General features: G+C 40.6%; 1 protein-coding gene across 1 annotated transcript in view; it reads left to right on the top strand.

The window, feature by feature from the left end:
* The window catches only part of ADAMTS18 (ADAM metallopeptidase with thrombospondin type 1 motif, 18), a gene marked incomplete at its 5' end in the record, with an annotated part of 73,176 nt that extends 63,610 nt beyond the window's left edge, over window positions 1–9,566 (top strand). The window contains 5 exons of the mRNA XM_009075736.1: window positions 263–467; window positions 2,767–2,958; window positions 3,300–3,509; window positions 4,925–5,072; window positions 9,047–9,566. Coding sequence (XP_009073984.1) covers window positions 263–467; window positions 2,767–2,958; window positions 3,300–3,509; window positions 4,925–5,072; window positions 9,047–9,162 — 871 coding nt within the window. The remainder of the gene's footprint in view (window positions 1–262; window positions 468–2,766; window positions 2,959–3,299; window positions 3,510–4,924; window positions 5,073–9,046) is intronic.
* Window positions 9,567–14,212: the final 4,646 nt, after the last annotated feature.

Below are 14,212 nucleotides of genomic sequence, written 5' to 3'. Positions count from 1 at the left end.
GTTCTAGTAGATGAGAACTGTAAATAAAAAATGCTCATTTTTCTAGTTGTGTGACTTATATTTCATCCCTAAGAAATGTTCCATGCTTTGAAGATAGATTATGTAACTACAGCTCTTTGATTGCCTGAACAGATAGCAGTGCATCAGGAGATAGGCTGAGCAGGATCCCTGCATAACTCATATTTGATAGGTGGCTCATACATATTGATCTTATAAAGATAATTGCACTCCTGTGTTTCTAACATATATTTCCTCCTTTAAGCTGGTCAGCAGGTGAATGGAGCACATGCAGCAAATCTTGTGGAGGAGGGCAGCAAAGTCGTCTCATTCAGTGCATCCAGAAAAGGGCATTCCAAAGAGAGGAGGTTGTTTCCCATTCCCTGTGTCCTGTCAGCACCCCACCACAGGTGCAGATGTGCAGTAGTCATGATTGCCCACCTGAATGGAGCCCTGGCCCATGGTCTCAGGTAATTTGGAGACAAACTTACACTTTTGTCTGCTGGCATAAGGAAAATATTGCAAAACAATCTCCTTAAAAAAGAAGAATAGTGAAAATTTTGTGAAGATCAGTGTTTTGCAAGTGGCTCTCGTCATAAAGAGAATATGTAAACTATGTATGTATAAGCATGTCACTATATATGCATCATAACCAACCCTCAGAAGTGCTCAGACAGGAGGGCTGGCCAGAAGCAGACATGTGGAGTTCATTTAGGTTCATACAAATAGATGGATAATTCTTTCTGGTTTCAAAACTTAAGGCTCTTTGAATTCTATGGAGCCATTAACCCTCTCTGAGATTACTTGCCAAGCAATATTGACTTCTCTCAGAGATGACAGACAGTCAAAGAATGAAGAAATATGTGCACACATGTATGTGGATTGAGGGTTGATTTACATATTCACTAATAATTTCTGTACTTTTGCCTTCATTAGAGTAGCTACTGTACTGCAAGCAGAGTGCTGCTGCAGTTATTGCCATGAGGGGCATGAGGCCCTTGGGCAGATTCCTGTGTGTACACCCCCTGCTTTACACACCTGTGAGCTGCCTGACAATAAACCACCTGAGCTAAAAAACCCACATACACTTACACAAAGCTCAGCTCTGCTCCATCTTTCACTGCTATTGATGCTGGTATGAACGGTTAGTCTAAGGGTAAATGAGGTACTGGGAAATCTGGGGGTTCAGAGAGAGATGACGGTACACGTAGCAAAAGGAGCTACAATAGTTCTATTTTTACCTTTTAGTGAGATTCAAGATGAATTTAAATTTACTGAAAAATCTATTACGTATGTGTTCTGTTCCTGGTCCTGTTACTCTTTCAGTGTTCAAGAACATCTTGACCTCAGCATTCTCAGCTGAGAAGCATGAACTGCCTCTCCAGGGGAGTGCCCTGGAATGCTCTGTGACTGACAAGTAACTACTCAATAGTCCATCATAAAAGAGTTTTAACATTCAAAAAGACACTTTTTCTTCCAGTGCATCTGAAGTAAACCTGAATGTGACAGGAGATCAGAAAACCCAGGTCTTCGAATGCATTCACACTTTCAAACTTTCTTTCCTTTAAAATCAATAAGTAAATAAGACAAGTAAAAAAATACATTTTCATCCTCTTTAAAAGGTTGAAAATTCAAGTTGGGATTTTCAAATAAGTCTGTAAAAATTAAGTTCATGAGTCCTGATGAAATGTAGTGAATAGGCCTACTGAACAAATTAGTGAAGATTTTAAGATTCAGCTGAACACTGTTACATCACAGACTCAAAGGACCCTCACAAGGAAGGATTTCTTCCTAATATCTAATCCAAACCCAGCCTGTCTACACAAATCAGTGTCATTTTAAATGAAAAGGTATTTTTGTTTGTTTGGGGAAGGATTGAAACCACAGATTCTCACCATGCAGATATTTGTTACATTCTCAGCACAAGTGTGCTTTCATGAAATCTTTTAAAACCATTTGTAATTTGGTGCAAGTACTGATAGTACACGATTCTGCCTTGGAATATGCCCCATAATTATTAGTTGAAAGGACTATTAGAAGGAGGATGCAAGAAGGTAGAAAGCTGGCAGCATTATTTCAGGGCTGTTTATTTCTTAATTTTATGAGAAATGGCTCATTCAGGCATTTTGTTGTATGCTAAGGCAGTGAAAACTACAGAATGTCTGTTCCACTGAACCACAGTACAGCAATTCATATCTATTCACTGATGTCTTGTCCTAAGCTGCAGCTGGCAATTAAAATATATTTGGTCAAACTTCTTAACCATTGTCTGTATCAGATTCTGTCTTGTGGTGAGATTCGTTTGGTGAAGGAGTTATGTATCAATTCCCTGGGTAGTTTTCTCTGCCTCTAACTCATCCCTCTAGGCCAAGGTGAGGACAAAATAACAAATAGCTGAGAGCATCTTACCATGGGAGATTCTGCAATGGGGGGTTAGGACCAGCATTCAGCAAGGAAAAAAGCTTTTTGTTCACTAAAGCATTTTGCTCACAAGTCCAACTTAGCTCATCTATAAAATAGAGGTATTACTTACCTGTTCTACAGGAGCCTGTGAGCATTCATAATTTACATTAAGAAAACACTTAGAACAATGTCTTACAAGTGACATACAGATGTTACTGTTACTTAATTGCCAATAGAATTTCAAGTTTGCTTATATTACAATGGCAGCTACACAGCACATTAGCTATGGTTTCTGTGCTCTGCAGTAAAATACAAATAATGCAATTCATTTTCTCCAGTTGAAATGAGTATTTATTTCCATCACAGTGCTCCAAGACCTGTGGGAGAGGTATTAAGAAACGGGATGTCTACTGCAAAAGTACTGGTTCTCCCAAAGTGAAAATCTTGCCTGAAAGCATGTGCAGCAGAGACAATAAACCCGAATCCCAGCAGACCTGTGTGCTGGGACGCTGTCCCAAAAACGACCAGCTCCAGTGGGTGATTTCTTCCTGGAGTGAGGTAAAGTGGTGCAGTTACATGGCTCACTGTCTGACTTTGCTGTTCTTTGGCAATGTAGACTCAGGGCACACACAAGCCATGGGGAGGAAAGCAAGCTGAGCTGTCATTTGAAAATCAGGTGTTCTAGGCATGCTGCTACAAAACACAGATGTAGTTGGATGTGCCCCGATGTCTTTGTTAGTCAGGACTTTCACCAACTTGGATCCATATTTCAGTTTGCACATTACAGTGCAAAACTTTGTTCAGTTTTATAATGCATAATTTAGGGTCTCTTGCACATAGCACATCCCTCTTTACCTGAGTGCATCTGTAGATGTAAAGGGTGTGTTTTGCTCCTGCAGTGCTCAGCCTCCTGCGGCCCAGGTGTACAAAGGCGAGAGCTGAAATGCAGCGAGAAGAGCCTCCATGGGAAATTGATCACCTTTCCTCAGAGAAGGTGCAGAAACATCAAGAAACCAAACACGAACCTGGAAGAAGCTTGTAACAAGGGAGCTTGTCCATCACAGACATATAACATGGTGTCTGGCTGGTATTCCTCGCCCTGGCAGCAGGTAGGAGTGTGAAGCTTTCTTACCTCTTTCTCCCTGTCCTAGCTAGCAGTCTTTCAGCAGCACTGGTTCATGTCTTGGCTCTTACAGAGTTTGCAAAAGGAGCGAGTTTCTCTGTACAGTAGGTCAAGGCACATCCCCTGGTGCTCTTCACTGCACAGCACCACAGAACAACATGACTGCAGTGTGACTGACTCCTGGGCAGTACATGCACTGGGATTAGCAGGTGAGGTGTCAGTGCTGGGTTTGGAGAGCACCACACTTAGAGGGAGAGCTGTGGTATCATGACACAGAGAATGTGCTGGAGTGGCACAAACACCTGGTGGGCATAAAATGCTGACAACCATGGCACTGTGACTGTGGCAATGTGAGTCCAGGCTGCAGATTAAAGCTAGCTCCAGCCTTACATTCTGCTGTAGTCAAAACTCTGATGGTACAGCCAAACTATCTCCAGTACTAACAGTCCCCAGGTGTCTCCTGCACATAGCCATTCCCTAAAGAAGGCCACACCACTCAGCCACTGAAATGTGATACAGCAGGTCTACATCCATCGTGTAGTTTGGTGCAGCTCATTTCTTTGTCCTGAAACTGAAGAATGTCACCTAAAAATTATATTCATGCTGGAGAGGTACTGCATTCCACACTCATTTTCCAACACTTTCTTCTCAGTCTTCTTTGAAGTACACTGTGGTTGAACTATTACATACCTCTATGCACAATGTATTTGAGCATCTGCACAGATTGCCTGGAATTCCCTAAATACTATGATTAATTATGGGATCAGTCTGTATTTGTTTCTACATTCTTGCAAACAAGCTTCTGTATTTCTGGAACTTATCTTCTTAATGAGTCATATATCAATAAGCCACATGCTCATTTAATAATATTTACATGAAACAATGTATGCCTGACAATTGATGAAAATGCAATCAGATGAAAGTGATCACATTTATCTTAAAGACTGCTTTTCATGAAACACATACAAGTAAAAAGCTTATTAATGTTAAAATACTTCATAGCTCTTTCTGCAAACATAGTGGTTTTCCCCAGATACTGCCATAATTATGATTCCAATGGGAGTTTTCTCTCTCTGCAGGCAGCAGGATTGTGACCAGAGGCTCAAAGATCAAAAGAAATCAGTGCAGACAATTAGTAACAGGTGTTCTAAAATGTTCAGTTTCTGTCTCTATGCCTAAGTAAGGAACCACATTTTCAGCTGAGTCCTTAAATAAACAAAAGACACATATGTTTTTGACAAGATGGCCCTCATGGAAGTTTCTGAACAGCAACACATCCAATCATGACCTCTCTTGCTTTGCAAGTCTTATCCAAGGCCCTTGAAAGTTCCCCCTTTGGCTTTCATGGGCTCTCAGAGTCTCTGCAATGAAAGACAGCTTTTCCTTTTCTCCTCTCCTCAGTGTACAGTGACCTGTGGAGGGGGAGTGCAGACCCGGAGCGTGCAGTGCCTGCGCCAAGGGAGACCAGCTTCTGGGTGCATGCCTCATCAGAAACCAGCTGTCTTGAGAGCTTGCAATACCAACTTCTGCCCAGTCCCTGTGAAAAGAGGTAAAACTCAGCTCTACATGCTGCAGAAGTGTTGGGTGCTTAGAATTCTATATCCATCAGAAATCATATTTTTGTTACATCCAAGTATTTGTTACAGGATCAGTATTTGGTGTGTTCCTGCATAAATGATTTCTTCCCAGACTTTCAGATTTGCGGTTACTCTCTGATACTACAGCATCTCTAGTCTCAAAGTGAGCCCTCTTAAAGCAGACTCGAAAGTACAACTGACAGAGAAGATTTTAAAAACAGGGATATGTTAAAAAACTGTACATTAAAAAGTTATACACTCTGTTTCTGAGCTGCACCTTTATACTCTTGTTGAATAGCAGAAGCATATTATGCTGATACTGCTTTGTGATTAATAATACCAACTTTGGAACTAAGCAATAAGAATTTGCCATTTTTTTTTAGTCTTTTGAAGTTGGCCCAGGCTTCAGATCGCACCGAGATCCTGGGACTTCAAAAATGATTTGACTAGATTCGACTTCTTTTCTTACGGCCTCTTGTGGCAATGAGGCACAGACTTCATCACTGTTCACACACGAAGACCTTTATTTTCTCTCCCAACTAGCTTTTATACAGCTCCCTAGTACTTTCATATCACGCATACTCCCGCATATTTGTCTACCCATAATTCCCTTTTCTTATCCCTCGTTTGCATAATATCTACAGTCCTTAGCAGTAGTTGTCAGACTTCTTATCCACCTCCTCCTTCCAGGTGCTGTTTACACTTACTGTTCTCATGGTTTCTTGCTGACCAGAGCAAGCACATTGTGGCACTCGTCCAGTGACACAGAGTCTACTCCCACAGCCTCTGATCAGTGCATGAAATGCATTCAGGGAGCATGAAATTAAGCTCTCTCCCCACTTGCAAATCTACTGCATCCCTCTCCACCTCTTCAGTGTGAGGAGCAGGGTAGAGGTGAGAGGCTTTGTGCCACTTGGAATGATGGAAGAAGAATTCTCTCAGCACCACCGTAGAGTGGTGTGTTACTCCATCACATATATTTGCATACAGACTGGTTACTATTCATGCCTCCTTCCTAACTGCATGATAAAAGCTCATGGAGGTCCAGGTTTATCCCATGTAATGCTGGTTATGTAGGTATGCTAAAGCACTGCGCTGCAAATGTGAACTTTCAATTACTGCACATTATCTTGTTACCATTTTAAAACTGGGACCTGAAAGTAACCTCTATGAAACCTAGGCTGGATTGCAAGAGAAATGTGGTAATGAAGTTAGGAGCAGAGGTCAAGCTCTGGCCCTGCATCTTGTAAATTGACATTAGCCAACCATCTCCATGTCTGCCCCAATTCCTAGCATTCCCTGTGCACAAGAACCCTGAGAAATCCAGTGGGACTCAGACCATTCTACTGCATCAGCTCAAGACATGCAAAGTATCAAATTGATCTATCAGGGGACCTGAATCCAAATAAGGATATAGAGATGAAATGGTCCTAAAAGGGACAAGTAAATAGTCCTGCAGTTTTTATCAGAAAATGCTCCAAACACTTCAAATTAACCTTCTTAAAAGGTTCTGCTATACTTTGGAGTTTCTGTATAACTTCCTTTTCTGTTATGATATAGCAAGGACTTTTCTTTCACCCCTGCTTTCCCCTGCCATATTTCATGTCTGAAGTACTGTCTGTTACTAATTTTGGCCTTGGCCTGTTTCTCTCTCCTCACATCTGCAGGAGCCCCTTTCCCTTTATTATACCTAGGTCGTCAGGCTCTAGAGGTCAATTATCTCCTCACTGAGCTTTAACTTTCTATCTAAACCAGCAAAAAGAGAGGAAACCAGCTGTACTGGAATCACATTGCAGCAAATCAGTCTCTATTCAGCCATGCAGCTCCAGCTCAGTGATCAGAGGCAAGAAATTAATGTTTCAGGGAAAGATTGCACATTTTCCTAGACAAACTGGGTCATTTCCATCCCTCTGCTAGACGCAGTTACGGTCACCGTAACTCCCAGTAAATCCAACTGCTTAAAAAAAATAAAAATCTGCACAACCTATAAATACTTGAGTAAACAGAAATAAGGAACTGACTGCCTGATCTCCATCCACTGAATTTCATGGGACTCTGTGCTCTTTCCAGTAGTCCTTGGATTAGGTCCCAAGTGTAACATTTTTGGCCATACCTCTGTAATATTAGCATTGCCCTCTGATTTTCAAAGGGGGCCTAAAGATTTGTTAATGTTGCCTCCTCAGTGCTTATACATTTTCTTTTAAACAGCAATCTGTATTTTTTTAAAATTTACCCTTTCATATAGGTGGGCTTCTTCCTTTCTTAATCAGAACAGCTTTCCTTCCTTTGTGTGGTCGATATGTTTCATCTGTTGTCTGCTTTGAGTGCTCCCAAACTCTGTCTGGTGGCAGCTGGTGAAGGGACAGGAAGGCTGGTGCTGAGCTCCCAGCTGCATCCCTCCTGACACTCCATGAGGCATAGAAAGGCAGTGCTATGGAATGGGAAGAGTGCAGTTCAGTATTGAGCTCACCAGTTCCTGGACAAGTGTTTGTTGAAGAGCAATATTTTCTTTCTGTACCATTACAACTTACAAGCAGGCTTATGTTTTTCAAAACTGAGGAAAAAAATGGTGTATTTTAAAAGAATTATTATTAAATTATTTTCTTATTCATTCAAATAAATTTGAGGGTGATAAAGGCATATGGAATCACATTTGCAGTCATATAAAAGGGAATGAAGAAAAGCAGTAGTGATTAATCCAAAGGAGTTCCTGTAGAGACCTGGAGTTCACTCCTGGCCCACAGAACATGAAGAAGTTGTCTGTGCTATGTGAGGGAGCATTTATCTGCTGTGACTCAGTGTAACTGATCTGAGAATGCAGACAGTGGTGGCTAGGTTTTTCTCCAGTCTCCTTATAAATTCCTTTTATTGACCATGTAAACAGTAGTTCTGAGAGCTGAATGAAATCTTTTCCCATGCTCACAGGAGATTTCAGTTTAGCTATAAATTTTGCTAAATCTCATTGAGTTTTACTGCTCTCAGACATGGTGAATTTGTTTATAAATCATCTGTATGAATCATCACTCTGCTCATTTAAAGAAACACTAAGCATCCTCTACAAAACTGGAGAGAGAAGCAGCTATGAAATGTTTTTAAAGAAACAGAGCTGTGTGTATAAATGTTCTGTACACAAATTGAAGAGAAAGAAGACCTTAATTGAACAATACAATTTACCTATATTTGTAATTAAAAGCTGGGCTGTTCAGAGCTAAACACTGTCATCGTGTCTCTTTACCCATTGAGTTAATTAAGATTTCACTAAGAGGGCATAGTCAAAGTCCTAAAAGCCTGATTCATGGCACCTGACTGAAGTGTCTAAGAAAAGAGATTTCTGAGGTTCCCTGCAGAGCGGACCAGAGAGAAGTCCCTCTGGAAAGCAAACAGAGCAGAGCACTCTGTGTACACATGTGCACAGAGCAGGGCCCAGGCACACCGATTTCCTTGTGTTCTGTGTGTACACCCACTTAAACTCAGCTGGCACTACTTTGAGGTGCAGGTAAACTCCATGCGATAACAATGGCAACAAGCAATTGGCATCAAGCGTGGGGCAAGCTCATTTGTATGAGCACTTGGTTTTAGAACAACATTTGCAATCAAGAGATGTAAACACCGGTGACTTTTTTATCTTCTAACGTGGACCTTCCTCCTGTTCTCCTGAACTTCAAAGTGTGCGCTAAATTTTTAATTTCCTTCAGCCTCTGACCCTCCTATGATATTTGCTCTATCTTTATCAAATTAACAAATTTGATCTCCTAACAAATTCAATAGCTCTTAACAAATAAAAGAAACCAGTATTTTGGAGATGAAAGCTTATTCATGTTTCTTCTACTTTGAATCGGGTCACCCATCGTGTTTTTAATATTACCAAATGCATACAAGTGCATAGAACTACTGCCCAACTTGCTAAGACACAGTCTTACCATTTTGCTGGATTTTTCTCCTTCAGATGATCCTTCTTGTGTGGATTTCTTCACTTGGTGCCATCTGGTGCCTCAGCATGGTGTCTGTAACCACAAATTTTATGGCAAGCAATGTTGTAAATCATGCACAAAGAAGATCTGATAGCAGGGTGTTATCTGAACCCTTCAGTGACAGAAATCTTTTCTTCAATTTATGTTGGAATTACCTCTGCTTTGAGGCAAGACATGGTGCCACATAAGCCACTGATGGAAGAAACATTTTTTCTAAGGGAATATCTGAGGTACAGTAATTGTTGGATATATGTTGAAAAAGGAATGTTTCTTTCTTTTCTTTACTTGCTGACCTCACTAAAGCACAGGGTACTATGGATCACTTGAACACTGAGACTCAAGGGGAAGTTCTTCTTTCTTTAGAAGTGTCATTTTGCACATGTCACGTGTTAAAAGGAAGAAGTTAAGGCAAGGAAGCCTTTCCTGGCTAATTTACCAGAATGCAAAGCAAAGGGATTGGGAGCTCAAGGAGGAAGGCTGCAGCATGGCAGCATGACAGCTCACACCATCAAAAGGGTTTCCTTCCCTGTTTGTTACAGTACTGTCCCAGGGTGAGGAAGCTGTTTCCTGCCACTCCCACAGAGACATTCTTGTGGCTGTTGGCTGCAGAACACAGTGTCACACATGTGACCACCAGAAGTAAATACTGCACTACAAAGATATATGGTGCTCCTCTGTCACACTTGCTGCTGGAAAAGCAAGTTTTGCATCATGCTAATGTTTTTATTATTTTGAAGAATTCATTTTCTGCTTTGTATAGAAACTCAAGAGGTGGTTGACTAGCAACTTGAAATGTATTCCTAGAAATATTCAGCGTTAGAATATTTGGACTTTTAATATTGCTGTGTTACAAGTAAAATAGAAGTTCATACTTCAACTAACTCAAGGAACTTGGATTTATTGAGCTCAAAGGTTATGTTTTCAATTTTTTAAGCTCATTAGGTATGTAATTTTAAAATTTAAACTTGATATTTTAAAGTAGTTTTGTTTCAGAAGCTAGTTTGTTTGAATGCCAAGATACTGAAGAATGTCTTGTAATCTCAAATTCCTCTGGAAATTTTGATTCATCCATTACCCAAAGGAAATAAGAATATTGGAGTCAATTAATTCATGCTGAATTTCTCTAAACAGTTATTTATTCACACCAGTTATAGAAAAAATTGCATGAGAAAGATAAGTGAATTATTTACTCTAACCAAATAAAAGTCAATTCTATTTTTATACACTCTCCTAGTACTTGTATTTAGTTCAGAATCCACCAGCAAACAAAAGAATTGTAAACATAGTGATATTTGTCCTCATTCAGTGCAGAGATATTTGGTGACACTATATATCAAACGATACGATTCAGAAAGTTTCTGCATTGAAAAATCCCCAACCTATTTGCCAAACCCATTCTGACACAGAGCTGTGTCCTACTGTAATTTTCTGGGGAGTGCCTATGAGGGATTTATTTATCCAATTCCATCCAATCCCACAACTCCGTTTGATGAATGTAGCTCAGTTTGACTATGTTTTTAAAGTATGGTTTCAGCATAAGATTAGCTAACTCAGCACTAAGACCAGACAGTGGTCACTGAAAATTAGCAGTTCCTTCTGCAACAGTTTAAATTAAAAACATGTATTCTATGATACTCTGAGAAATGATGATTGGAAGCATATCTCAACCTACACCGCTCTGTCTTGATACTGGACACTGTGTAATTACAACTTTTTTTCTAGGAAAACTACAAGGTTGGTTTTGGTTTGGTGTTTTTTTACAATTGTGTCCTTTTTATTATTTGATGTAAAATAATTAATTTATTAATACATAGCTTTTCCTTTATATTTCTTTGCTCACTTCCTTAAGTGACAACCGAGGAAAGAAAATGGTAGTGTCACAGAGTATGAATTATGGTGTAAAAAAGGCAAAAAATATAAGTGTAATATTTAATTATTTTATAATCTTTGTAATAAAATACTCTAACTGTTTCATTATATTTGGAATTGTAAAATTCAATAATAAAATATGGAGGTTATAAGTAAATACCAAGTAATGTAAGTGCTGTATGCATTCCCTTGCATCTGTGTTGATTGTCCCATAGCAGCTTTAAGAAGAACATTAGCCTGTTATCTCCTGCTGTGTAATTGGTAAATGCCTGTGACTCTGAGCTGGTTCTGTGGAAGGACAGCAACAGGAGCTGCCCACAAGTAAAGGCTGTGCTTTGGGGAGTGGCAGTTTTGCCACCATAGCTCAGAGTGACCTCTCTGCCCAGCTATGCCCCTGCCATTCAGGTCTGGGGTGGGTTAGTGCTGGGGAACCCGTGGAACAGTGTGTCTGAGTGTTAACAAGCCACAATGATGAATGGTATGGAGGTCATTCCTCTCAGGCCCATGTGCTTCCTCAAAGTCAGGCCCATGTGCTGAGGTCATGTGAAACTTCTCTGCTTTTGAAGGTCCCATTATCCTGGCTAGTGAGGAATGCACGGCGGGTTATTCAGCAGAGTGAATATATTGTAGTTTCCTTTTAAGAGCAGAAGGTGTTTCTCATTTGAATGCCTACCCTAACACTGAAACAGCTGATGTGATTGTGTCCATTTTGGGCACAAAAAGGCAAACTACACAAAAGCTAAAATAAATACACAAAACTACAGCTGCCTGTGTGCAAGGCAAACCTGAACTATTGCCTCTCTCACCAAAGACAGCGGAAACCTGTGTATCCCAGAACCAGCAGGATTCTTCCCTTCATGTATTTATCTGCAGGGTGGTTTGCAAGATAAGAAGCCTCACTCAACACAGCATTAGGTTTTACAGCCTCTCCCATCTGCCTGGAAATACTTTATTTGTCTCAAAATGTCTTGGCTAAGAGTTTCCAAGCCAGTCCCTAGTAAGGGACTGTATCAATTGACTGGATCATTTCAGATATATTCTCTAACACATATTTGCTGCTTTCCCCTTCGTGCACAGTGCTCTGACAACAGCAAGCTACATAGAGGGCTGTTGATAGGAAATACTGAGCATGCCTTTGACTCACAGCACAATCCAGCAATAGATCAGTCTGCTCCAGAAGGACTCCCAGCCAGCACTCTTTGGAATGGGATTTGGACTAGTGATTTAAATAATTAACAAGCCCACACAAGAATTCAGACTCTATAAATTGCTTAGTGTTCTGGGCTAGGATTTTGGTATTAAAATGAACCAAACGTTGTCAGTGAATTACAGTGTTGGAGAGGGATGTTGAAAGAGGAAATACTGCATAAAGATGTGCTATTGTGTGCTTGGATCACCCCCAAGTTCACAACTGTTTTATTGCTGAGCCCTTAGAACAGTATTTGGTATACAAAGCTTGGCAGTTTTCTAGAACTATATTGCTGCAAGGCTCACTTTTTAAAGCAGAGTGGGATCTTTTCACAAAGGAATAGCTCCCATTTCCTGTAGTCAGATTTCATCACTCAGGTAAAGGATGCATCTGCCTAAAACTCAAGCAGATACCTAATGAATAGCTTGATTGTGTAAATCAAACTCAGCTATCTCAGATGCCTAGAAGACATGAAATCCTGGAGACAGATGAATGTTTCACTGCATGTGGTTTTGTGGTAACATGATCCATATCCCATATTTCCTTTATTTTTCAGCAAATCCTATTCAAAAGCATCAAGAAAATAAATTGACATTAATATTTCTATTGTAATTGAAGCGCAACCCTACTGAGCCACTGGGGTCCCATTGTGTGCAGCACAGTATGCACATGTCATGAGGGGCTCACACTCCTTAGTGTGCAGCAAGAAATACAGGAAAAGAAGACATAAACAGGGAGCTTGTTGTGATTAAGAGGGAAAGTGCTGCTGGTGGCTCACTGTCTGGGCACTGCAGAATGTCTCAGAGGCAGACAGGATCTGAAAGGGTAATACTGAGGAACGTTATCCTGATGCTGAGCATTGCTGAAGCTACATCAAAATGATGTGTGTCCAGTGCGGAGTCCTAACCAAGATAGTAAATGTCCCAAGAGGAAAGCAATGCATATGGATCATTCAAACCGTTAGCCTGTCAGTTACTGTGGACTACAGAGATGTGAGGCTTTAGTAAGACAGTAAGCCTTGTTCCCATCAAAAAAAGCACTGAGATAGAGATGTAGTTTCTAGAAGATACTTTTAGTTCCTCCCAGGCACTACTGTTTGGACATTAGCCAAATCAAGCTGACCTTCTTGCCTACGTCCTGTACACTGTGCACCACTGTTGTAGCTACTCTTCATCCTCTGCTCCTTAGAACAAATCCAGGTCCAGGCTGGGCTGGAACGTGTCCTTTGATGTATATCACATTCTGAAATGCTTCACCTTGCCACTTGCAAACACTTGCTTCCCAAAAGTACAGTCAGTGGTGGATGCGTAGTGAGGCCCAGGTGCAGGTGTTTATTTAGAGCACCTGGGAAGCCATGGCCTCTGCCCTGAGCAGAGGGCATCAGAAGCACACTCTGGCCCCAAAGCTTGCCTTCTAACAGCCAGCCCACACCAGGCAGGGCTAAGTGAAGCACTCTTCGCATTTTCCATGAGAGATACCTGTGCAGAAACAGCCTGAATGTCCCAGCTGTACTGAACTAGAGACAAAACCTGAATTTCTCAATTCACAATGCAATGTAATAAAGTCAAGAGTAGTTTTGCTCATGCTACCTGAAAAAAAGCATCTGTTACAGGACCTAGACTTCAAACTACTAAATGTTTTATGTAGTTTTTGTTCAGTAATAAGAATTTTACAGTCATGAACAGAACCTGTTTTAATTTCTGGATTTTGCCAGCAGAGGCAGGAACCTTCAGTTAAGCCCTAACTTCCAGGCCTACTTACTGAGCATTAAATCAACTATTGTCACCATACATTTCAGTCTTAACACTGCAGTGTGCCTACTGCAAATTCAGACAGATCTTTAGTATCCTTTGAGTGACTTGGGCTGCCAAGCATTACTTTATTATGTTCTGCTGTGATAATGTTCACTAATCCTTTCATAATAACATAGGGGAGCTGACACAGAAGCTCATTCAAAAGGAATATGAAAGGGTTTATAAAGGAAATATTTACTATTGAAGGTCTTACCTATGGGGAGCAAACAGATTTCAGAGAAAATAATACACAAAAACTTCTTCTTTGGAATCTTCACATTCTCAAATCA

Source organism: Acanthisitta chloris, unplaced genomic scaffold (genome assembly GCF_000695815.1).
Source record: "Acanthisitta chloris isolate BGI_N310 unplaced genomic scaffold, ASM69581v1 scaffold4950, whole genome shotgun sequence".
NCBI classification, from domain to species: Eukaryota; Metazoa; Chordata; class Aves; order Passeriformes; family Acanthisittidae; genus Acanthisitta; species Acanthisitta chloris.
This window is presented reverse-complemented; position numbering and strand designations above follow the sequence as displayed.